At 40.9% G+C, this 27,011-nt stretch overlaps 1 protein-coding gene across 1 annotated transcript in view; it reads right to left on the bottom strand.

The window, feature by feature from the left end:
* Positions 1 to 27,011, bottom strand: part of spata20 (spermatogenesis associated 20) — a 57,836-nt gene that overhangs the window by 13,442 nt on the left and 17,383 nt on the right. The window contains exons 13-15 of the mRNA XM_006796999.2: positions 23,484 to 23,692; positions 16,583 to 16,782; positions 13,266 to 13,346 (exon numbers count right to left, since the gene is read on the bottom strand). Of these exons, the coding sequence (XP_006797062.1) occupies positions 13,266 to 13,346; positions 16,583 to 16,782; positions 23,484 to 23,692 (490 nt within the window). The remainder of the gene's footprint in view (positions 1 to 13,265; positions 13,347 to 16,582; positions 16,783 to 23,483; positions 23,693 to 27,011) is intronic.

Here is a 27,011-nt window from a genome sequence, read left to right as displayed (position 1 = left end):
GTTTACATGAAAGATTGAGTTTTCATATTTGGAAATGTTGTGCTGAAAATGCTACTTTTTCATATCTATACATGCTACCACAGATGATGCATTTTTTAAAATAATTAAATCAAAAATGGTATCACAATAGGAATACACTGTAAAAATGTGATATTAAGTTTTTATAACTGGCTTTGAGTTTTTTTTAAAAAATGTATTTTTACTTAAATGTATTATTATGGAGGCATGGGGCACACAACACAGGAGCTCTAGTTTTACACTCCAACTTCACCTCCAAACATGAACTGAGCATATTGCGCCCAAACACAACAGAACACATCCTCCAGGCTTGGGTGTGAGTGGAGCCCTCTAGTGGGTTGCCACACATGCCCCGCCCTCCAAACACCCAAACAAACAGTCCACTAGTCCAGGACCCGGGGCTTAATCAAATGTCCAGAACGGCTGAAACGGGGAGTCCGAGAACTGGCCGTGGGCTCACCAGGCCGGGAAGAACGGGAAGAACAGGCCGAACCCTCCGCTTGCCGGACGAGCACAGACGGCCACGGTGGGATCACAGAGGGAGGGTCAGAGTCCAACGTTCCGGCAGCAGGTGGGTAGGCAGTGGTGCATGGGGCCAGGGACCGAAAAGGGGCCACCAGGGGAGTGGAGAGCTGGCACAGAGACATCAAAAAATGGGGGGGGGGGAGGCTCTCAGGCAAAAATTTTCCAGGGACGTGAAGGGGTTGGCCAAGGACCAGTTCAGCAGGAGAAACCCAGAGGTCCTCCTTAACCGCGCTGCGCAACCCCAACAAAACCCAAGGCAGACGGTCGACCCAGCTACTGGTGAAACCGCTTGCACATCCCGCTAGCCTGCGGGTGGTACGCTGTGGTGCAGTGGACCTTGACCTCCTGGCCGTCACCCATGACGGACCAAAGTTCCGACACAAACTGAGGGCCTCTGTCCGAGGTAATGTCAGCGGGGGGACCAAAACGCGAAACCCACGTGGACACAAACCCCTGGCCACCTGGTGGTGCGATCCACCACAGTCAAAAGGTGTGTGATACCCTGTTACTGTGGGAGCAGTCCGACCAAATTGTCGTGCACATGGTCGAAACACCAGGTACGCGGAACGGTTCGAGGGGCACCTGAGTGTGCCTGTGGACCTTCGAGTGTTGGCACAGAACACACGCAGCAGCCCAATTCTTTACCGCTTTCCGCAGGCCCGGCCCAACAAACTTGTCGCTGACCAGCTTGACCGAAGCCCGTACGCCCGGGTGAGAGAGAGCATGGATGGAGTCGAAAACACGACGGTGCCACAAAAGGGGAACAACGGGGCACGGGGGACACGTCGCAAAGCAAACGCAGATCGCCATCCTACACCGGCGTGTCTTCCGGCATGAGGCTCGTCTTTCTCCATAAGTTGCAATAGGAGAACCGTTAGCCGCAATCAGCCGCAGTCCGTGGCCTGCCGCTAAGTGGTCCGCGACGGTGGGCGTGATGAGGCTCTTCTGGGAGCCAGAGTCCACCAGAAAACAGCGCCCGGAGCGTGAGTCTTCAATGAAGAGCAGCCTTTCCATATCGTCAGCGACTGCGGCAGGCAACAACGCGCTCTGGCGCCAAAACGCTGATGGTAGAAACAAAAATCTTTCCTACGGTGTGTAGCGGTTCCTGCCGTCAGCGCCAGCTTGTCCACTCCGGAGAAAGCTGTTGGGGGTGTCGCTGGCGGATCCACGGCCGAGGCATGCACTCCAAACATGCGGAAAACCAGCAGGATGCGATCTGCCTTTTCAGCCAGGGAGCGGTACTCCTGCGCCGCTAGAAACTGGGAACTGGCGAGGCCAGTTCTCACAGTGACAGGCAGTTTGAGAAAGAGATGGCCGAAAAGGAATCCTCCGTCATCCGAACCGAGCAAGGACAACATATTTTCCGTGAGTTCAAGAGCCGTGCCTCCGGCCAGCCTGGAGAGGGAGAGTTTCTTGGTTCGCTCCGCACCAGAGAGGGTGTATCGCTGCGGGATTAGGTCCTTAAGGGCGACATATTTCCCTTGCACGGGCGGGTCCCGGAGGAGGGCCATCGCACAGCAGGTGGCTAGCAGGTTGAGCGATGCAACCACATGATGAAATTTCGTGTCGTCAGCCGAGATGCCGAGGGGTCATGGAGCCAGAAGTCCGGCAACTGGAGCGCCACGGCAAACGTAGCCACAGCAGGAGGCAGAGGGCCAGCAGTAGCTGGGCGTCCAGGGCGAACTCCATGGTTCGATGTGTGTTCAAGGTAGGGTCACCAATATGGAGGCATGGGACACACAAAGTTGTAGCATTTTCAGCACAACATTTCCAAACATTATTTTTGATTGATTTAAACTAACCTGGACTACAGAAGGAGAGTATAAGTAACACCAAACAAGATGTGTTTGTCAGCTTTAGTCTGCAACTGTATTGCAGTCTACCTAGTTCCAGGTTTGGAAACTTTAACTAAAATTATTACATTTTGTCGTGGCATGCTGTGTAGAGGAATCATTTACTCAAAAAAAATCTCAGAAGTTAAATTTATGCTGCAAGTTTTCCAAGACAAAAGCAAATCTTGTGTTTTATTTAAATACAGGAAAGATACACTGATGGGTATCGAGCGTCAAAGTAAAACTTGCTAAGGGAGATTTAACCAAATATGAGTGAAATTGCATGTATATATTTGAAAATGTAAGTATAGTTTTGGCCTTGTGTGCATTAGAGGAAATTCTTAATAAATTCACTTGTGAACACAATACATGTTTTTTAAAAAAAAGGTAATTCTTTGGAAAGAAAAAAAAGTTCAAAGAAATATTAAATACATATATGCAAACTTCTGTCCACAACTGTGGGAAAAATCTTTTTACAAACATAAGAACGATCAAACAAAAAATGTTTTTCACCTTGCTACACCTGTGTTTACATGAGAAAGAATTTCACAGCTTACAAAGAGGGAAAGAATGACCCAAAGGGATATACAGTTGCAAAATGCCTGTATTTATGTATGTGTAAATGTGTATCCACACACAGCATGAGGATATTTACTGAGCTGAAATGTGGACAAGCATGAAGCATCAAGCATGGCTACAGCACTCAAGATACCATGGGCAGAGGATTATATCGCACACATGCCACTAAAGCTGTCAACTCTGCTGAATCATGAGTGTACATGTAGCCTCACCGTTGCTTTATGAATATACTGGCACATGTTGGGATTATGGGACAGAAAGATGAAAAGAAAAAAAAAACATTCACTTAATGGATGAATGTGTAATGCTTTAGATTAACAAATATAAGAAGAATGGAAGGAGGTGAATGTAATGTGAAACTGAATATCTAAAGGATGTTCATTTGCAAAATAGCAGAGACAAAGCAGGAAAAAGAGGATAATGCATTAAAGTAAGCCTGAAATGCACTTTTCCTCTACATGAACCATCTGGGGCCTTTCCCACAGCTGTCAGTCAGACTGTTTTCTACTCTGGATGGTTACTGGGCTTAACAGGTCATCAAGGTCGTTGCTAACGACAACGCATAAAAACAGGCGCTTGTCCATCCCTAGTGTGGTTGAAAAAATATTGCCGTAAACAGTTTATTTTGCGACACCACGAAACAAACGACAGCGTAAAATGAAACAATAGATGTTTTTATATTGTCATCCGATATATATCGTTATATCAAACAGCCCTACCCTGACGCATCCATTAGACTATAAATGTTGGCTAAAAAGTGCTTAGGAATAAATAAAAGCACTGAAATTGTGTGTTTTTAGGTGGCTTGTGGTAGAAAGCACTTTGAGTGGTCAAAATGAGCAGAAAGTTGCTACAAGTACGAGTCTGTTTAACAGAACAGAAGAAACAAATCTTAGCGGACATATGCAATCTTTTAAGGAGCTTTGATGAGTGACCGAGGCTCAGCAAAACAAAGAGACACAGCAGGACACAGAGTGAAACAACGGAGCTTAAAGATCACTGGGGACCCTGGGCATGCCTAACTCTAATCCTCTTTTTTACTGTTGTGTTACCATTGCAAGTTAGCTAGTAGAGACTCTCTCTTATCTCCACCCATCCCCTCCTTTCCCTTTCTCTACACACACTCCATATCACCCTGCTAACTGTTCCCCCATATCTCTAAGGTCTTGTTAGGGATTCCCAGTTGTTCGCAGACATTTTCAAAAGGACTCTCCTCTTAATAGGCCACGGTCCATCCTTCTACTCTACGATTTGTCCTATTCTCTCTGCCTCACTCTCGTCTTTCGAAAGGCACAGGGAATGCGAAATATATCCATCTACATTTAATTCCATTTAATAATTCTTACATGGCATTTCTTAAACCATAAAAAAAATCTCTCTGTCCTAAGCATATTTTCTAATGCTCACATTTTACAGTCCTCCATAAGACGTGCCACAAACACTTTCCAGAGGATGGGACACATATTGCTGAAGTTTTTACTTAAATACACTTGAGAGAGGAACAGCAACTCTATTGCTCTCTGTGACAGTTTGCTTATAATAGAGTTACACAAAGTTACTTGGCTAGTTTTCTGGGGGGAAGGCTGATGAATAAGCAGAGCTGACAAGACACAGTCGGGCTCAGTGGGAACTCACAATGGGAATTACAGTTCTTGTAAAACATTATTCAACTCATAAAAGATCATGTGTAAATCTTGGGCTGACAGAAATTCACAATTTGAACCACTATCAATGCCACTGCCAACATGCTTTGTTGCTTACATTACTAAGCAGCCTTGAGATCACAGCTTGATGAATGTAAATCTTCATGTTTAGTGTTGAATGTTTTCCATTTTCTGTAAATGTATTCTAAAAATGCTGATCAGAAAGACCCGTGGAGAAATCTTGATTTTTCTTTTTTAACCACCAAGATTAACCAGCACACTTTTAAAGCAGCTCTCATTAGGAACAGCAGAATTTAGATTTAAGAATAGGGGAAAAATATCACAAAGGAAGTCAATGCAATCTGTCGAGCAGTAAAGAAGCTATATTTAAGTATATATTAAGTTCCATAATCTTAGTGGAATAAAAGTATTTTACACTGATAAATAAAAAAAATAAAAATTAAAAAAAGAATGAAAAGTATGACAAATTAAACTTCCCAACCATGGCTTGCTTTAGCCATCGAGCAAGCCACAGTTATGGGATGCTCCTGAACAGCATGTAACAAAATACAAAAAAGAAAGGGAAAAGTCAAAGAGTATGTCATCAAAACAATTCTATAATTAAAACTGAGAGGACGTTTGTTGTAACCAAGAGTGTTTACATCAGATAGGCAGAGCAATCAAATGAACAATGCAAACTGAGTTCTGAGTTTGTTTTTTCAATAACATTTCTTTGAACAATTCCAACCCTCTCTCAAAAGTAATGTTCCTAGAGAACTAAATTGCATTTACTTACCTTACTTACCAAACATTTTTCTCTACAGCAGTAAAACCTTACAATTTTAAAGAGAGACAAAATGGTGTGCATGTTCCCCAACACATTCATCAGGTTGATAATGGCTTTTTGACCTTGAACCCCCATCCTGTCTCATTGCCTTGATCATCTACTCTACACCTATGTCTAGTTTGCCCCAAGTGTATAAATAGTCCTGTTTTCTCCTGTGTCCCTGGGTCTGTTAAATTCCCCAAGTATGTTTGAACTGTACGATCTCGTGGGTGTTTTTGGACTTTGTTTTGACAATTCTCATCTCTGCATCAGCCCTAATAAACGTTAACTTCTGTTTAATCAGCCACAAACACAGTGAAGAAATTTAGTTTAATGACTCAGAGCAGTGAATGGACCCTAGCAAAGACCTTCTAGTTTCAGCTGCCTCTGTTAGGACATCTGTCAGTAAACACAGCTATGTGTCTAACTCCAGCACCCAGGTGGATTCGTTTACAAAAAGGAATTAATTGAACAAATAAATAAATAACTCAGTCATAGGGAGAAAATATCAACAAAAACAACCTTTTGGTACCAGGTTGAAACATGTTTTTTTAATCCTGAAGGTGCTCAAGTGGCAGTTTTTGGCACTTGCACACATGTTGCCTCTTGGGTAAAACATGTTATCATTTTGATAATGTCATCTCTTTGTTATAAACCACAAAAAGTCTCAGTAAGCATTACTGTTTTATACCCCAAAAGAAGGGTCTATGTGGAGATTTGCAAAAGACGTTAAACCATTCTGACTCACAAATGTGCCCAAATGCAGACATGGTAAAAGAGAAAGCAGGCGAATTACTCAGTACAGGTTGAACATTATTGGAGTGCAAATATGGATGTAATTTTTTCCAATCAGTGACTCACAGAGGTCACTAACATGAAGATGATACAATTCAGAAATGTCCTTCCAAGTGTTGTTAGAATATTAGCCTTATTTTGAGAACACATTCTGACTGCACACTTTTAGATCAAAGAAATTCCACACGTTGGTGTTTTCAGTGCCAACGTGGCTTTGAAGAAGAAAATTTAGCCAGCATCAATTTATTATTTATACCTGTGTTTTTCACACTGTTAACATATTTTTCCAGAAGAAAGACCTCATGTCCTAAGTAGAGGAGGCATCCTAGAAAAACTGTTTCTAGTCCTACCCATGTAAGACTAAGATTCATGTCACAAAACACCACTGTAACACTCTAGTGTCTATCCCTATCCTCAGGCCCAATTGCTAAAAAAGACTGCATCTCTATTTGTATTGCAAATCCCATACTACAATTTCTGTACTTACACAATCAACAAACTCTAACCCGACTCTAATCAAGCTATGTTTCTGTGTAATAGAAAAATTAACCACAATTTATTGCAGCAATTACAATCAAGAGCGATGTTTCGGTTTAACGGAGGCCTATAATTGATTCCAACAAGCAAAAAGTGAAGAAGCAGCTCCGAGTGCTGGAGTGAATTGAGAAGTGCAGACTCTTGCGGTGAATTAAAATAGTAAGTATTTTAAATGAAGTGTGAAGAAATAAAAATGTGCGTGTGTGTGCGTGCGTGCATGCTCTAGATTAGCGTGAGTTGAGTTCTGAGCACCTCATTCACCACAATTAGTTTGTGGCGGTCTAAAACCAGGAAAACAGGCAAGGAGTAATTGGATTTAAATTAGACATGTTCTCTGCTCATAGCTACCTAATGTAACGTGGAGCACAGTTCTCTTACTCACTCTTCCTTCGACTTCTTCCCTTTATCTCATTTACCAACCCTCAATCTCTTCCCACTCCTGATGCTTATATAACCCACCCAGCTGACTTCATCATGCACTTTATCCCTTACTTGCATTATACCCATTCCCTTCCAGTTCATTTGGTGTTTTTACGTGTCATCTTGTACATTATCTGCGTTAGATCATGTTTTCTACTTTTCCTTGTTCTTGCTACCAGAAATGAATTACTTTAAAGGGACAGATCAAAGAATGTGTACCAAGAAATTGTCCAGGTTTTTATTATTTCATAGGTTTTAAAACATTTCACAGCACAGAATCATTTCTCTTAAGAGTTTTTAAATGATCTTTTATTAGCTAATGACTCTGTGGACACCATTCTTTTAGTGCTTTAGATCTAACCAGTTTCACAGGGTTCTATTCTATTACTTTGCCAGGTATCAGTTCTGTGCTGATCATTTCCAAATCTACCTGCTCCTAAACGTATTACATATTTTCTCAAGTGACATTAAAGTCTGAATGACCTTAATTTTTTTTTTTTTTTTTACTTTAATGAGAAGTATGAATTACAATAATAAAAACCAATTAGTTCCAGCAATGATCCAAAACTGGACCTGTGTCCAATGTCTCCAAAGGTTGATTCTGTTGATCTGGATGTAGCGTTTTTATTTTCCATTATAAATAAGCTTGGTGTGAAAATGGGCTGTAACTTAAAGACTGAACAAACAATTCTTAATTCATTTGTTCAATTAGGTTTTTGCCAACTAAGGCTTCTATGGTCAAGCACTTCTTATTTATTATTAACTTTTGGAAAGTTATACATGCTTTTATTACTAAGAGCCATTTCGTTCGCGACCGACACATCACTTCTTTTGTCAACTTTTTTTTAAAAATAAAATTGGATTGGATTGTTAAACTGGTGGATGCTCAAATTAGACATGGCTAAAGTTTCAAGCCATATTTAAGCATATGATAAAGTAACCCCTGTAAAGCCAAAACTAAGGCTTCACGTTCAGAGTTATTTTCTATTTTTGACTCTAAGTACGTGTGGGTATTTGGTCACAACCTGTGGGTAGTGACCAAATGAACAAGATCGCAGATACAAGCGGCGGAAATGAGCTTCCTCCGAAGGGTGGCTGGCCTCTTCCTTAGAGATAGGGTGAGGAGTTCAGCCGTCCAGGAGGGACTCAGAGTAGAGCCGCTGCTCCTCTACATTGGAAGGAGCCAGTTGAGGTGGTTCAGTCATCTCATAAGGCGGCCTCCTGGGCGCCTCCTGGGTGAGGTGTTCTGGGCATGTCCCACCAGGAGGAAGCCCCAGGGCAGACCCAGGACAAGCTGGAGAGATTATATCTCTCTCTCGGTTGGCCTGGGAACGCCTTGGTGTTACCCCAGACAAGCTGGAGGAGGTGGCTGGGGAGAGGGAGAGGTGTGGGCTTCTCTGTTTATGCTGCTGATTAAATTGCTGATTAAATTTCTTGGTAATCAATTAACAGGCGAACTGCTTCAGCACAGTTTTATTTTTTCTTAATTTCTTCCCTTTCCCTTCCTCTAGTTTGTAATCACATCACGTACATGTGAACTTTTGTCCTCAGTTATTTATCTTGTAGTGATATTTGCATGTGAAACTGTGTATCTCCCAGAATGTGTTTATGTGCTCCAAGTGTTGCTTGTGAACATACTGTATCAGAAAGTCCGTGAGTGTATTTTACATCTGCTGTAGGCAGTGATGCCATTCCTCTGAAAGTGTGATGTCTCATCTCCAAAAATAGGTTTATGTGCATGTTTATTGTTGTGCAGGACCATGAAATCTCATCCTGGCTGAGACAGCTTCTACTGCCACTAAAGTTGGCTCTTGTCACTATATCTGGACACACACAGATACTATGTGCACACACACTCTGTCCTCTGCCTCATTTACTCCCTCTCAGCCTCCCCCTTCATCTCACTCTGAAGGCTCATTAGCACAAAATCTGTATCTGACGTGTCACTCAAACAGACTCCAGGAGTCTTTTTTTTCTTTGCTTGTAAAAGTACAAATGCACACAATTATACTGTAAACTGTTCCATCTTTACATTCAGTATCTAACAAGATACCAGTGAAGCCTCCTTTTTTCTATCCATGTCTTCAAGATAAAAAATAAATACATAAAATTTCCTCGACTTTACTCTTTTTAACTATATTACTGGTTTCAGTCCAAAGAACATTTTATTCTTTTACTCTAAGTGGTGTAGTGCCGATCACTTACTGCCTCACAACAAGAAGGCTCCTGGTTCACCTCTCTGTGTAAAGTCTGCATGTTTTCTGTGCACTCTGAAGTTTATTTGTGTGTGTATGTAGCAGCTACACTGATCCATCATAGTCATCATGAAATGAAAGAAAACAAGAGGAAGATATTTCCGAGTGTTGGATTTTTGAATCACAGTGTAATTTGACAGTGCATTTGCAGAGCTTCTCGATTATCTCATCTCCTTAACTTTTTCCCCACCGGGCATTTTTGTCAATGAAAAACTTGAAGTGTGCTGAAGAGCACAGGAGTGACAGTTGAGTCATTTTACACAAGAAAAACAAACAGACAGGGACAAATTTCTCATACGTCACTACACGAGGGCTCGTCTGTGAGATGGCCTCCTCATGCGCGATTACAATACGAGGCTACAATTTAGCCTACATAGTCACTGCTGCTGCCAGCATTTATCCACCCAACCGGTGGGGTGACCATGATTAGGGGTGGGGTTTTATAATCGATTTATCGATTAAAATCGATTCTGGCTTGGATAACGTAAAATCGATTCATTAAAATCCTGAATCGATTTTTTAATATAAATTTATTTTGCCCGAAATGCCAGAATCTCTGGTGAAATCTCACAAAATTTCAACAACCACCAAACAGCTAAGACAATAAATGAGAGCAGGAACACGGATTCTGCACAAAACACACAGCGCAACCCGGATCAGAATCAGTTAGCTGTCGCCTTTCTCACGGTCGGGGCTGAAAGCCGACAGCTCGCTGATTCTGATCTGTCGGCGGGTCCGCGCTTTGTGTTCACGCCCTTTATGCGCTGATTCTAAAGCTGTTAGTTTGATGTCTCTCCAAACAATATTGACCGAACCAGCAGCAAAAGAAGATCCAAACTAGGCTTCACATAAACATCGTCATGTATTCACTCTGACTTTTACTGTTTTGCTTCGACCACATGCACAGCTCTCTCTCTCTCTCTCTTTCTCCCTCTCTCTCTCTGTACTGTTTTCTTCATTATTCGCTTGCTTGTTATGCACAAGTCTACCGTTGTTTACAGTGCTGTCGGCTGACGTTTTTTTCTTTTCGTTTTACTTACTTCCGAAAAGAAAACCTAATTTCTGTCGTTCAATACTGAACAAATTTAAACTTTTTAAAATTGTGCAAAATGCAAAACGCTTAGCCCTGTCTCTAATAAAACCGCTGTAACTTCAGAGGTAATGTTCATGTGTTGATTAATGGTTTTCTTTCGTTTTTGATGTACTGCAGAATATTTTTATAAAATCCCAGAACAGGAAAATCACCTTCATGTTTTTCTGTGTTTTATCTTCAGCTATTTTGACACAAAGGCATCTGCTGTGATGCTCACACCTTTGATAAAGTCTTGCGTGTGTCAGCTTCCTTTTTATAGATACAAAAATATGTAAATGCACTGATCTGAATTATAATATTTCTGACTGTCAAAATTTCCCAGATTCAAATCGAAGTAAATTGAATCGAATCGAATTAAATTGAATCGTGGATCGAATCGATTCGGGACCTTGTGAATCGGAATTGAATCGATTCTAGAAATCAGTGACGATACCCAGCTCTAACCATGATACCCCATCAGCCTTACGTGGCTAAGGGGTAAAAAATGGTGACAGAAAGAGAAGCTGGAATTGCACAGGAGGAAATGACACCACCGAATGGGCCGATCACAGTTGGTGCAGGCTGCACTGACATGACGTGGTTACCATTCTGAGAGGGTGCAGCGTAAAATCAATGAGCAATAAAAACTACATTTTTCATGACCAACTTTCTCATTTAATTGAACCTAACTTGAAAATAAACCTGTCTTTATTATTGATGTGACCATTTCTCCTGACTGAGACAGTACCCCATCAGAGAAATCACTGTCATTACGCTGAATATAACATGGCTGAGCATGTGACAGTACACAGCGTACATCAGCCTTAATAATACATCCATCCTGATAATGGCTCCATCCAGCTCGGTCCTGATCTGTGTCTCTCTGCGGGGATCTGGAATTGGCTTGATGTTACTGCAGCCACTGCCTGATACTGCACAACTCATCTATATTTCAGTAGGGCAGTGTGAAGTGTGTGTGTGTGTGTGCGTGTGTGTGTGAAAAGACAGGGCGAGAGATGGAGTGGACAATCACTGCTTTAATTTAGTAGTCTAATTCTGGTTGCAAGCTGGGCAAATAAGTGAATTTAAAGAGCAGTGTTAATAGTGAGAGCTGTGAATCTGTGCTGGAGCACTTTCTTTGTTGAGTTTCACTTACTCAACAAGCTTGTAAAGATTCTTTTTGCAATTTAACCCAGCGGTTCTCAACCCCTGGGCCTCGGACCGGTACCGGTCCGTGAGTCGTTTGGTACCGGGCCGCAAGAGTTGAGGCTCAGGTGTGAAATGTATGGTTTTCAGGGTTTTTATCAGTTTTCAGCGTTATTTTGTTATCGTTTTTATCGTTAACTCGGTTTTCCTGGGTCTTTTCACGTGTGTTATGAATAAATCTTCTTTCTTTCGGTACCGGTTCTAGTTTTATTTTGTTGTATTTATCCGCTCACCTTAAAGGCCGGTCTGTGAAAATATTGTCAGGCATAAACAGGTCCGTGGCGCAAAAAAGGTTGGAGACCGCTGATTTAACCCACAAAGTGACAAAGGTAGCAGAAAGCTACAACACCAAGGAGCTTTCCTGTGGATGCACTCTGGACCTTAACATCCATAACAGACAGTGACCGTCTCCTACCTCACCCTCTCAAAGTCAAAGCCACGCAGAAATGTTTCTTCCATGCTGTCAAGATGTTCTGAGATAGAGGCTGGCACCAAATCACAGGCATGTGTCAAAGCGTGGCCTTTTTAAGTCAACTCAGATCTGACAACATCAGATGTAAAGGCAAATAGTCACATGAAAATTTCAATTTCATTTAATTTAAAAACGCCCAAATACAACCCCCCCAATATGACCATCTTAATGTTTATAACATAGAATACTAGAAACTAGTATTTTCACCTGAGATGTTTTATGTACTTTTTTGATAAACAAGTTACAGTAAGTAAAAGGTCTCGTTTTTATCTACATTCTGTTACTGGCTCATCTTCTAGCTTTGTTTCCTTTTGTGTCAAAATTTTCTAAAAAATACATTTTTTTAACGCTCACAAATTGGAAACCTCTGGTGCTTGTTTGACAATCTTTCAGGTTTTACTCTAACATGTTCAGTTTACAAAGAAAGCAGGTTAAAGGCACTCCCACACTGGATTTTCACGTTTCAGACCCAGGGATAACCTGCCATTATATACAATTTATGTTGTTGTTGTTTTTTTAACATTTATTATATTTAGTGTGAAACACAGGGAAACATTTTCTGGCTGAAAGCACTGAAAAATGTTGGCTAGCCACACTGAATTTAAGACTGACTCAGACTGACAGCTGTCCAGTTCTTAACTACCAGCCTCCATCAGGGCTAGCAGGAAGACAAGTAAGGCCTTCACTGACTGCAGAGTTAAGATTTAGACCTACTGGGCATTTCAATGTCAGCAACGGGCTTTAAGGTCAACTAATGCCCCCAAAGAGATAGCTGGGAAGTTATTACACTGAGGAGTGGAAAAGAGAGAAGCTCAGGCTGACCTTTAAAAAACCACACTTAAATCAGCCAACGCCACAGGCGCTGTTCTACGTTGGGCTCACTCTGCTTCTGTGTGTCAGTGTGTGTGCACGTTTAGAAGGTTAGTGCAAATCTGCTGCCTCCTTAAAGACACCGACGCTGGAGTAAATCAGCATGCGTCTACAAAGCTGAAATCTGATCTTTGCTTTAGCGATTGGTGACATATTTTGCTCAGTTTGTCGAGATGATGCATCACTTTCAATCAAACATGATGTTGAAAGCTTACCTTATACGGGAGGAAGAGGGACTTGACTGCTGCTAGGAGACTTGTAGTATCTGGAGCATCCCTCTGGCCACAGATCACAATCTAAAAAAGATAAATAAAAAAAATAGAAGAGGAGGGAGGGTGAGGAAAAAAGATTATGTGGATGAAAGGAGACGGAAGAAAGAGGAAAAGAAGTATAATAAGACCAAAGCAATGGGGGGAAAGGTGACGCGTGGGACGAGGAGAAGTACAGGAAGTGATATAGGTCAGTACTGTATTTGTAGCACTAACAAGGGAGGCAGGTGTTTTCTCTGGGATCGCCTTCCCCTGCTTTACTTCTCAGCTTGTTACCCTCGCGCTGTTACCCTGACCTGTCACCCTGTCATCTATGACAACAAACTCTAACTAATCCTGTTTTAGGCTCCTGTTATTCTCTTCTCTCACACGCTTTCAAACTTAAAATGTTCTTTGAGTGTTACAGAAACTTTGGGCTAACTCCTGCTGTGCCTGCTAGTTTTGGTGGTTTCAGGCTAAACTGAGGGTGTTAATATTTCAAACCAGTTACATAACTGAACAGCTGAAATAATCCCTTAAATGCACAAGTCCTGTTTAAAAACAGGGGGAAATGATTAAGAGTCTGTGTGTCCAGGGATTAGATGTGCAGGGAGCTTAGAGAGGTGCTGTCCTCAGATAACCTACGGGCCATGAAATGGGGTGAAAAATATGTATCAACAAATTAGCTGCTTGCTTAAAGAGGACTCTTGTAAACAAATGTTTATCCAAACAGGGTTTATATGATGGCCGCTGAGCTTCCAAGTTAAGCTGTTAATAATGAAAAAGCAGCAGCAGGAGGAGAACCAGCACAGGACATAAATATTGTGAATGGTGAGGATATTAAAGGCTACTTGGCTCTAACTCCACTTTCATCAGTCAGTAAATTACACACGCAGCCACTTTGTTCAGTCTAACTCATGATTATTACTGGGATCGAGGTTTACCAATGAAGCTAAAAAAAATACAACATTGTTTAAAAAATTCTTATTTTTTTAATTACTGCAAAACTTTCATACATTCCATATTCATTATATATAAAGTGAAAGATTTTTCAGCCTTCATTTGTTTTAGAACACTTCCTCAGCTTAAGGATGTGCGTGACTACTTGACTAGATGACTAACTGTCGCTGCTAGTTGGTACCAGACGTTCATATCAATCGATGCCAGCAATTTATTGTGTCGTAAAGGTTATGCATCCATGAGCCACCAGATGGAGCTGCAGCTCCAAGATCGCTGTAGAAACCCCCATAAATCTGTAAATCTAGGCTTGATCCTTTATTTAAGTCAGTGCTAGTCAAGCTGGTTTGATAGTCTGATCAGACAAAGGAGGGAGAAAGGTTTCACCCACCACAGCAGGGCTGTAACTAAAGATTATTCATGTAGTGATCTAATTTGCCTTTTTCTTTAACTTTCTAAAACGGACCCATTCAGACCTGGTCTGAAGCTCCAGGGTGCGGGCGCTTTAAATAATCACGCACTGCGGTAGTGCTGTTGTGGGAGGAAAGCTCCGTTTGCACAATCTACATTTAATGTTTATCTTAATCTCTCATTTCCATTTTCTTCCGTCCTCCTTGTTTTGCAGTCAGTTACAAAGACACATTTCCGTGGTACTAGCGTATGATGCATCGACAATAAAATTCTGCGCAGGCGATGTCATTGATTATGCTGAAGAATAGTTGCAGCCCTACACCACAATCCTGTGCAGCCCCTCATTTAGTCGACTAAGAAATTAGTTGCCAGGAGCTGAGATGAATCAAAAACTGATTTACAATACAAAAACAACTTCTGAACACAATGTTACTTATTACTTTAAAAGCAGACACAAATGTGATATAAAAACAAAATGGACTTGACTGAACTAAAAAGCTCCCTGCTATCTTTTTTCATTAAATGAAAAATCATTTTGATATCAGGGAACAAAAATCGTAACTTTTGTTGTTTTTTGTTCAGCAAAAGATGTTTAACAGTGATTACGTAAATGTGGGTCACAAACTGATCCAGGTGGGCCGCGCAGCATAATTTACAATAAATACCAAAAAAATATATTTGGTTCTTACAAACAAATTACATTTTAAGTGCACAGAACAGCATTGTTTTAAAAGTCACACCTTTTAGACTTTTATACAACTTAATCCTGTTTGATAACTTTATGAAATTAGATGCACTTATTGTTTAACCCTACAGGATAAAATCCTTTAGGATTGGTTTCAAAATCAACACATTTTTATATTTAAAGTTTTGGGATTCTAAAGAACTTCTGAGGGTTTAAGGGGTTTCAAAAGAACTTATTTATTATTATTATTCGGGTTTTCAGACCAGTTTCTGATCTTGAACTCATCTCACATTTCATAGTGACCAGGACACTTAATTTGGAAAGTAAAACTAAGATTAAAACAAATGAATGACAAAACACACACAGGAAATGTTTCATTTTTCATTTGTGAGACGATCAGAGTGACTAAAAGTTTTGTGTGTCCCATTTCAAACTGTGCCGTGGAAGTTTAGGAATGGCTGAAACACAATACAGTAAAGTACAGTACAGTAGGGCTGCTTGCTGTGATTTGCAATCGGAAGGAATAGTATACGTTATATCTGTCTTTCACTTTTTGCAATATTTGTTATTATAAAAAAAAGTTAACAAACAGACATGACTTGAGGCTCTGGTTGCTTCATGGCATCTGTAGTTTGACCAACTAAAGAGAGAACTTTATTACCCAAATATGCAAACATCATCAATCAAGAAAACTTTATTTGCAGTGCTGTGGAGAGATGTAGTGGAATAATTTCATACTGACGTTCACTTTACTGCATGGTTACTGAGTATACAAGAGAATCAGTTAAATCTGTTTCACCAGCTTCTTGTTCAGTTTTTGTTTACCACTAAATGCAAATTGCATGACAAACTATGTTTGCACAATACATCATTCAAGCAGAAACCTTTGCTTTTAGTGGGTGGACGCGAAAATCAATTTGGGCCGGCAGCCTGGCAAACACCTGCTCTCCAAGCCAACCTGGCTTTTAGGACAACTGTCTTTGGCTAACACCAATCAACAGTGGTACTTTAAATGCGTAATATTAAATCAAGACTACTTTGACTATCCTACCAATACCAATGGTAAAGTATTATCTGGTTGTCATAGTAACTAAAACCCACCAGTAGCCCTGATTCCTACATGCAAAACTCAAAAGACTTCAATGAGCGGTGAACTCATAGGACAAAATAAATCCTTCTGGTGCCTGAACTTGTTCCCCTTCATGATCATGTGTGTTAGTTTCAAACTCACCTGTTTAAGTGTGTAGTGCTGGGCCATAAGAGCTCGCACCATTTCAGGCAAGGCTATGGGAACAGTGGTCAGACGGTCAGAGAATGCCGTCAATAGCTGCTGGGACTTCTGGAGCCACTCCTGTCTTCCAGTGTAGTGGGACAGACGAAGGAGGTTGAACGCTGAGACTGAGTTAGCACTGGGCTCAGCTCCATCCTGATCTGAGACGCAAAGACAAAGAAAAGATGCTCAACAGTTACAGTCTAAGGCCTTGAATATACTCTGAATCAAGAAAACAAAGGAGTTATTTAAATGAAACAGAGTATAAAGTTATAGTCACACTAAAACCGTGGTCGGAGATTTCAGCATGAGCATATTTATTGCACAATTGTGCAAAGAATTTGCAAACTCACTGGCTTTGAACGACTCCTCTGAAGATAGACTTCAGTTGTTTGGAGACAGGCTGCTTTTCACCAGGCAACGTGCAATAAAAACACTCACCGCAACTACTTGCAAATTGTTCACCGATAGCAAAAATCTTCAATGCAATTACCAGGCAACCAGTGATTATTCCTAGTTACAGAGATGTTGCCATCCTATTTTTACTCTAGTGTGACTGAGCCATAAGACGGGGATTATGACTTGATACAAAACAGACTCACTCACTCACAACACAACTCATTTATTGTTATCTGAAACAAGGTCCTGGGAAGGTGCCATGCTATGCACAAAAAACAATAATCAACTTAAGCATTATTTTGTCTTTTAGATATTCTTCACTATAGTTGCCTTCAATGGTTGCCCCGTGACTGCATTGAAGTTATTTGCTGTCGGTGACCGACTGAAACTGAATGTTTGAACATTCAGTTGTGGAAACACAGGTATTGCCCACTAAGTTCAGCAAATTGTCCTCTTTTTTTGTTTGTTTGTTTAAAATGCCAACATCAATCAACAACAGGCCAAAACAAAAGCTTCTTTTTTATTTTTCAATTTTATTTTTATTTTTTATGAAAACAATCATTTTAAAAAAATAATAAAAAATGAATGCAGGTTTAGGAAATGTCATGCTTATTTTTTCAGACTCAGATTATGCTCAGTGTTTTATAAACTCTATGGCATAGCAATGCGTTATACATTTTTTTTAAACTAATGTGATTTGTCTAAACATGAACAAACATTAAAAGTTTCACTTTTACATCCAGAATGATGCCATGCTTATAATCCAAATGTGGATGCAATGCCTTTCTGTGTGATGTGATGGACACAACAGATAACCCCATGAATGGCTCTGTTCAGTGACTGGTCCTTATCATTCATATCAGTGTCTAATGAGAACCTGGAAGGTGATGTTCCCATAACCTCTGCCCTTGCTACATGATTGCTTCTCAGGCCTGAGGTCTGTGTTTCTGAATGTGTGTGAGTGTGCTTTTTATTGTCCAACACAATTTACTCTTTAAGTTAAACGGCACATTTTGAGCAAAACCTGGAAATGTAGAGTTGTAGAGTTCTGACTTCTAAGTATTTACAGCAAAATGGCCCTACACAGCCAGACAGCTGTCCTGTACACTGCATATTCAATATGTTTTATAATGAGCACGAATTACCATCATCCATGCGTGACTGAAATGCAGAAATACTTTGATTTGCATGTTTCTGGACTCCACAGCAAGTTTCAGCACACACACACACACTGTAAACACACACAGAGGTTTAACCTGAGAGTCTGTTTGCTTTCAACATTTCACATCTCATCTCTTAAGGATCCCCATGGAAGGAGGGCAGATGAAGGCGTGACAGTACTGCTTCCAAACAGACACACACATAGAAAACTTGCTGTCAGCACAGAAACACACACTCACTGCAGTAAAGCACTACTTAAGACTTTTATCAGTTTTTTAAAGTCTACAAAAACAGCTGAAGCAGTCTCAAGTTGATGTATCCTGTATTTTTCTGTCTTTTTAAATGGGAATACATCTGACAATGCACTGTGACCACGAGAGACAAAAACTGTTTTCACAAACACAACTGATTTTCAACTACAAAACAAAGACAGATATTGTGCATAATTGCAACCTTAGTCTTCAAAAACAAATACACACAAGGGAGGCTGAGGCGAGGAGATGTAGAGTGGCAGCATAGTGGGGTAATCTGTCTTGCGGTGACAGGCCACGCTGCTGGGACCGGCATCCGCACTGCAGCGGGTGTAGCGTCACTAATGGGCTTCAACCCCACACAGCGCCGCCACCATAATGGCTCTGTCAATCCTCTCAGATGAGAGAGCTCTCACGAGTCAGCTTCGATAAACACACACAGATGCAGGTGTGACGGCGCGCAGGGACAAGCGCTCCAAAACACACAAGCTCAGGCTGCCATCATCTCTGATCTGTCCCACATTTCATAATAAAAATAACAATCACCAAAAGATCTGCATTTCCAACTGAAAAATGATGAATCCTGTCATGGAGGAAAAGAAAAGATGTAACGTGAGATCCATTTGGAAGAGAGAAAGACGAGCCTGACTGTATTAGTAAGGAGAAAAAAAATTAACTGAGTCAAGATGACGAAAGATTTATGAATAAAAATACAAGTGGGAGTAGGAAGCTGTTGAAATAGATGGTTCCTGTCAGACAGAGCAGCTTGGGAGCAAAAACAAATAGGCAACTACATCCAAATTGGAATCTACAGCCTGGCAGATCAAAGGTACATGTCAGCGTGTAGACAAAGTGTCAGTTTCTCTGACATGCCAGCAGCCATCAGTTACAGAAGTGGATTGGCAACTGAAGAAAGGCTGGAGTGCACATCCAGGCCAGGACCATTTATTTTTATATCCCCAGTCCTTTGGTACAAAAAAAATCCTCCTTTTTCTACAGATTTGCAACATTAAAGAAGTTCTTGAGGAAATTTTTTTTTGTTTTTACGAGCTAAGCAAAAAGTATAGACCATTATATTTTCAGACACCGTACAGAATATGTATATATGCAGATGGGTTTCTTGGACATTTGTTTATATTTAATGGCGCAGCGAGCCTCTTTACAGAAACTCTTTAAATCTTTTAGCTTTCTTGGCTAACAGATTAGCTACCTGAAGCTTGAGCTCCTTCCACAGACCTTTACAGGACTGAGGTCTGGAGACTGGCTAGCCATGTTTGGAAGAACATATCTGTTCTTCCAAACATGGCAGGTTAGGTTGATGTCAAAGAGTGAGTTTCATCTGACCGCAGCACTTACTCCAATCCTTCTCTGAATTATTTAGCTGCTCAATGGGAAAGTTAAGATTTGGTCTTGCCGACCATGGCGGACAGACTGGAATGGAAGAAACGAATTCTGTCGACAGGTGTGCTTTACAAACATAACACATTGAGATCAGGAGTATCTGTAATTGACTGATTGGTTGTGTGCCACGTTACAAACAATCAGAGGGAACCAGAATTCTGGCTGGGCTGTAGGGAATCAAATACTTGTTTCACTTAATGAGGCACAAATAAGTAAGTGAGCAAACTTACAAATTCAGCAAGTGACCAAATAATATTTTCCTGCACTCTAAGTAACAGCTAAGAAGGCACTAACTTCTGGGATGGCCAGCAACCCATAATAGTAGTTACATAATTCATTTAAAAATTCTCCAACAGCACACACACTAGAGGGGGGGGGACGACGACACTATAACTGTCTGTCTTGGGACACCTATCAGTCAAAATGACTGTGCCCCGAACGTGACTATCCAGCCGGAAAAGTTGGAAAAATTCACCCAATTCAGGACTGAATCTCTGAAACAGCAGGCTGTCAGTCTGTGTGCACAGTGCTACTTCTTCTACTTCTATAGTAATACACTGTTTCATCACCACTTTTTACATAAGAAGATTTTAATTAGCAAAACTTTAGGCATCTAAAGGAATTATTTCTACAAAACTCCAAACTTTCCACTGCAGGAAAGGTTTAAGTTCTTAGTGGAAAACAAGGTTAGACAACATTTTTCATTTTTAGTGGCCATTCGTGTATCTTGATCAATCTATTTCTAACCTTTTTAATCATTCAATTTATTCTCTACAGTTATATGCCAATTTTAGATTAGATCAGATATTTTCAGTGCATTTGTGATAAATAACGAATAATTCCAAAACAAACACATAAATACTGTTCTTACACAGCTTGTCCACTAGGGGCCTGGCCCAAATGTCCCACATCTCATCACAGCTTCATCAATCACTTATATTATGTTAGATATTGCTGAAAATATTGTCCTCAAAGGTTTCCTGCGCCATTCTGATGCTAGTCTAATGCAATGCCACCTGTTTTGTCATTTACCAGGTTCAAAATCATTGTAAAGCTGAGGCACAGGACCAGGTCAAAGACAAAAGACTTCAGTCCCTGGGAAATCAGTAGGATTGTTTCTGGGTTGGGTTTCATTTCCTCGAGCAGAAAACAGGTTTTTATTTATCGAATAGCCTGAAACAAAACAACACTCTAGTACTGTTTGTAAGGAAAACTATTTGCAGCCCAATTGTGCTTATATTTGTAATCAACATCAAAAGGCGCATACTGAGGATGGAAAAGAAACAAACCCTACAAGGCTAAAAGGTAAGTACGAGGGCAGCAAGGAAGAACATGTAATAATTGGAAAAAATGAAGATGTAAGCAAGATGAGAGCAGGCAGAAGCAGAAGGTGGGTTTGAGATTCCCACTGCAGATTGTCGTCCTGTTCCAGCCTGTCAGGAGCAGATGGACTGAGAGACAGAAAGAAGACGTATTTGACAGGCCTGGTGATCAAAGTAGCCGAAGAATCAGAGCATCAGTCTTTGAGTGCTTTCAAGTTGAAGAGGTTCAGCTTGAATGAGTGAGGCTTTTACAGTGCTGAAGGTAGATAGGAGGAGGTCAATACTCCTCTGCTCCCCTCTTTTATCCTCCAGCTATTCATCAGTCTATCCACCAATCTGTGCCTTCTTGCCTTTTCACTAACATTTAAAGTGTAGCAATAGACGGAGACTGACAGAGATATTACAGACGAGGCTTCCATCGTGTTAAGATCGATCAATAAGGTGAAAGATATACGCAGGCGAGAAAGAGATGGACGGTGCATGAAAAGATAAGCAATTAATAATTACGCTCATCCAGTAACTCAGCATCCATTCATGCCTCCTCTGTTTGTTTAACTCAGTGTGGTCAACTTCTGCCAATTTCCAATTCTGCACACACATCTCAAACTTTGTATTTATTCATCTCTCTGAGCTACATCCTCACACTTTGCCTGAGCCGCAGCGGTATTCTGCAGTAGTGCTATTAGTCTTTCACCTGTCTGTTAATCCGACCTGCATCTTTAAACAGACTTGCCACATGCCCCACAGTAGCAGCACCAGTTTGTTATTTATGTTCTAACAGCTCAACAGAACTTCCAATATTACAGCAGATGTGTGTAAATGCCTGTAGCACTTTCGGCCTGTTGCTTAGTCGACTGGCATAATTTTCTGATATCACATTTGACTCCATGTGTATCCAAAGCTTGAACCCTTCTCAGTTTGTTAATAGCTTGACTTATTTTTCTTCTGCTTGACTGGAGCAGCTGGAAGCTAAAAAAAACCATTACATGACTGCTTAACAAAATTACCCTAAGTTTTCTACAGACATTAGTGAGCCCAGGAGAATGGACGTTAAAGACTTTTCCTGATCACCTCTGTGCTCATCTAACAACACAATCACTCTGTCAAATGTGACAAAAACTGCATTTGAGCACTCGTGCTCCTTTCAGTTACTAATCTGGACAAATCTTCAGATCTAATATCAAAACTGTTGTTCCTTGAAGACCCACTTAAAGCTATTCAAGACCACAGACTTCCATTTAACACACTTTTGACTCCATGGCTAATTTGGCTCTTTGTATAAACTGTATATTATCCATAGGACTTAAAGTCAGAGGAGCAGACTATAGGGTTCATATAGTGGTTATAGATCGGTCTGTGTGTGTGTGAGAGATCATTAAGGTAGCTACATTATATCTCTTATATGTAGTGTATGTTGCTGCTTTACAGAGCAGTTAGATTTCTAGAGGGTTAAAATACAACATTCAAAAACACTAGCAAGTTTTAAAACAAAAGAAGCTAGTTATTCAGTATGAGTCACAAAAAATGTTAAATACAAACTGTGATGTTTTTGTTGGCGTTCATATTTTGGAAACAAAAGACGTATGAATCACTAAAGCTCAGAGTACAATCACTCAAACTGTCCGCTCTATGACACTGTAATCCAATCACACTCCTTGCGGATTCCTAATTGCCACAGGCGACATTACCATCATGCTCTGATATGATGGTAATGTCTTCCAGAGTTATGTATTTAAATTCACTACTAATATTGTAGACACAGGTAAGATAACAGAGATTTCAGATATCTAAGTAGTTTACTTTCATTTTATAAGAAAGGAATCATGTTTGCCTGAACACCCATACTGAGATGATCTACCAATCTATCAGCACCTACATTTCCACTCCAGGTACCTATTCTGTCCCTGAAACCTCAAAGAAAGAAAAGGTTCCTTTACACTGTTGTTTATATGTGATTCCACTTCAGTCTGAAGAACCTCAGAGATTAGGCAAATTAGTTCACTGATGTAGAAACAGCTATTCTGACAAGACTTTCTAAAAACATGGCAAACCAGACGTTCCAGCTGTGTAAGCCTCTCTTGTCTTTCTCAAACAGAGCAATCAAAAGCTGTGCTTGGGCCAGATTTAAATGTTATCTTTATAAAAAGTAAGTTATCCTAACAAAAAGCAGTCACCACTCACACATCCCTAAACTTCCAGAACGTGCCAACCCCCTGAGCAGGGACTTTGCTGGGGGTAAGATATTGTAGTTCTTATTGAAGTTAAGTGCATTGAGCCTCTTCAAATGTTCCTATGGTAAAAAAAGCAGCGAATGCATCCATCCCTCACCCTCTTTCAGCTGCAGCAGTACTGTGCTGTCAGTGGGATCACTGCAGAAGTAGCCTCCGCCCTGATCATCCCAGAACAACACGTCCTGCCTCAGCTGCAGCTCCTCAGCCCACTGCAGCCACTCTGTTTGTAGCGTGGCCTCATACAGGTCCAGCAAACCACATATGATGAAGGCATAGTCATCCAGGAAGCCAGAGATAGACGGAGATCTGCAGAGCGCAGAGGGAGAAAGTGAAAATCAGAGGAGCAGGAGAGGAGAGTGGGAATGAGGACAATTTTCATTAAGAATTTAGTGATCGAAGCGTTAACATGAGTTACTTTTAGTGAACTAGTTTTGCTTTGTTTTTTTCTCCATTCCATGCTTTAATTTTTTATACTGCCTGAGGAAGACAAACAGCCAGATGGCAAAGAAATTTGGAGGAACTGCCTTACAGAGGCATTACAAAGAGCCTGAAGGAGATACTTGGGACAATCCACAACTACATTATAATACACATAGTTAGCTGAGTCACTTTCTGAAGCATTTTACTCAATGTGTAATTATTCATCTGTGTTTCTATAGTAAAGGCAAAGACATTCACATAGGCACACAACTGCATACATAAGATGTCTGACGTTTGAAGTAACTCTTTTTCCTCCTCCACTTCCTTCATTCAGACGAGTTCTTTTGTCCTACAAATCTCTCCCAAAATTACAAATCATTCTCTGTCAGTGAAATTGATTCTGATTTATTGTTCAAGACTTGTCCTTCACAATGTTGCTACTGAGTCGCTGCAAATCAGCTTCTAAATTCGAGCGTTATTCCACCCCGTGCTGCTTTTCCCCTCCAATTCTCATGACGGCACCCCGTCTGAGTGAGTGCATGGGGACAGACAGTGACAGGAGGCCAGACAGTGCTGTGACATGAGAGGCTGATGGCTGGCAGTCAAGAGGCTGAAAACAGGAGGTGCACTTGGAGAAGATAAAGTGCATGACTTTAAGGTCATGAAGAGGTGAGGAGTCAGAGAGCAGCTTTTTTTCCCCAGAAAAAAGGTTGATTCATGAGCCGACTCATACACAGAGCAAAAGCACTTGTTCCAGCCAACTCAACTCAGTATAGGACTGTGCAAAGGTCCTGACCCACCCCCTCTTTTCTTTTGTTTCCATGGAGCCAGAATTTCTTGTTATTTTTAAATTGGCCTTAAGCAAAAGTACTGAGGCTTTCTGAAGTGGCTTTGGCCACTTTATTCACTCGTTTCAGTCCCTGTAACCTGACAATTATCATATAGATTATTATGTAAAATCTGAGGCCATGGTTCTCAGCCGGAAAAGGGTAGAGTGCCCACTCCGGGTCGGGGATGAGTTCCTGCCCCAAGTGGAGGAGTTCAAGTATCTCTGGGTCTTGTTCGCAAGTGATGGGAGAAGGGAGCCGGAGATCGACAGATGGATTGGTGCTGCGGCCGCAGTGAAGCAGCCGGTCGATCTACGTCCCTACCCTCACCTATGGCCATGAGCTGTGGGTAGTGACCGAATACCGGATACAAGCGGCGGAAATGAGCTTCCTTCGAAGGGTGGCTGGTCTCTCCCTTAGAGATAGGGTGAGAAGTTCAGCCATCCGGGAGGGGCTCAGAGTAGAGCCGCTGCTGCTCCACATCGAAAGGAGCCAGCTGAGGTGGTTCGGGCATCTGACAAAGATGCCTCCTGAGCGCTTCCTGGGTGAGGTTTTCCAGGCATGTCCCACCGGGAGGAGGCCCGGGGCAGACCCAGGACACGCTGGAGAGATTATATCTCTCGGCTGGCCTGGGAACGCCTTGGTGTTACCTCGGATAAGCTGGAGGTGGCTGGGGAGAGGGAGGTCTGGGCTTCTCTGATTCGGCTGCTGCCCTCGCAACCCGGCCCCGGATAAAGCGGAAGAAGATGGATGGATTATTATGTAAAATAAATATCTTGATTACGTGCGATATAGTTTAATACAGAAACTACTATTCTATACTTGAAATTTTAAAAAAAGTTATTTAAAAGTTATTTAACTGACTCTAAGCTCTGCACAAGATTTCCTAATTACCCTGATCTATGTTTACACATAGCAAATAAATGATTTTTCTTATATTTTCTATATAATTAAAGGAATGTGATTTCTTTTTTTGTCAACAAGGAGGCCGTTGTTTTTTGAGTTTGAAACATAAATAATTCCTTCCAGCAAATTGATGCGTTCCCATAAAATCCATCAAAAAAGAGAAGTTGTAAGAAATGAAGGATCACACCTCTGTTTTACAACAGCTGGGTATAAGCTTACATTATATTAACATTAAGAAGGACTCTCCTCCTGATAAACAATTTCATGTTCTCAGATTGTATGAGAGTTTATTTGCCAAGGGTAGGAGTCCAACAATGTTACCTCCACTTCAAGTTTCACTAACGTCGGCTAACAGCAGCTGATGATGGCAAAAAACAGCAGAGCTTAGAAAACGTGATGATTACAACAAGGTTCATACGCCTTTTTCAGGGTCAAATTCAAGCACTTTTTAAGCATTTTCAAGGTCCCTTTTCAAGCTTTCACATTTTCTCATTTTGACAAACTGTATCAGCACAATTTATCTAAATTCAAAATTTTAAATATGAGTAGAAAGTGATATTTTTGACTTAAAAACCACAAGCATGTTTAACGAATCATTTTCATAACTTGAAATGCAAATAGAAATTGTACATTTTTTACAAAATATGCACAAGTTTTGCAAACAACAAAGTTATATGGTACTATTGACCTAAAAATGCAGCCAAGGCTCAGACGTTTTTTATATAACCATTTAAAACTATTTACAGAACAATCAGGTGTTCTGCATCAAATAAGAAGGCACACAAATTATTTATGCAACTCCAAAAAATAGTTTGTGTTCACTATAACACAGATGAGAACAGCACAGGGATAAACCTGCAGGTCTGACAGCAGGTGTGTCACTCAGCGTTTACACTGCAACCTGCCTTTGGTGGCTTTTTTGCAGCAACTGTGATGTTCACTAGTAGAACTGACACACAAAACAAAACAACGACTACACTACACACTAACTACACAAGACAACACACTAACTTGAGACTCCAAACACGGTAAACGTCACAAATCTCTCACGTATCAAAACTCGCTCACTCTTGCCAGTCACTCCTAAAACTTCCCCCTCTTCCCAAACAACTAAATGCCACATGTTGCCATATCTTTTTTTGATTGGACGACATGGTACATTTTTTCCACCAATAGGGATGGAGTGTTTTTTCTTTTTTCATTCAAGCAAAGCGTGTTTGCTAGCGCTCTCCTTAGAAAACACAGTTTTTACCGTTTCTTCCCGGGGTAAACGCCACTGTTTTATTCAGAATAAAAACAAAAAACATCGGTTTTACCTGGCCTATCAACACAATTTAAAAACTGGTATATAGTTTGAAGTCCGCACGTTCGACCCAAGTTGAAATGGAGACTCCAGAGGGTTAATCAGAAAGCCTCAAGTTGGCTAGTTATGTATCGGGCTAATGTTTAAAGCTTTCACTTGAGTAAATTAA

This window comes from Neolamprologus brichardi, chromosome 8 (genome assembly GCF_056152115.1).
Source record: "Neolamprologus brichardi isolate AB-2024 chromosome 8, ASM5615211v1, whole genome shotgun sequence".
Taxonomy (NCBI): Eukaryota; Metazoa; Chordata; class Actinopteri; order Cichliformes; family Cichlidae; genus Neolamprologus; species Neolamprologus brichardi.
Note: the sequence above shows the minus strand (reverse complement) of the source record. Positions and strands in the feature narration are given on the sequence as shown.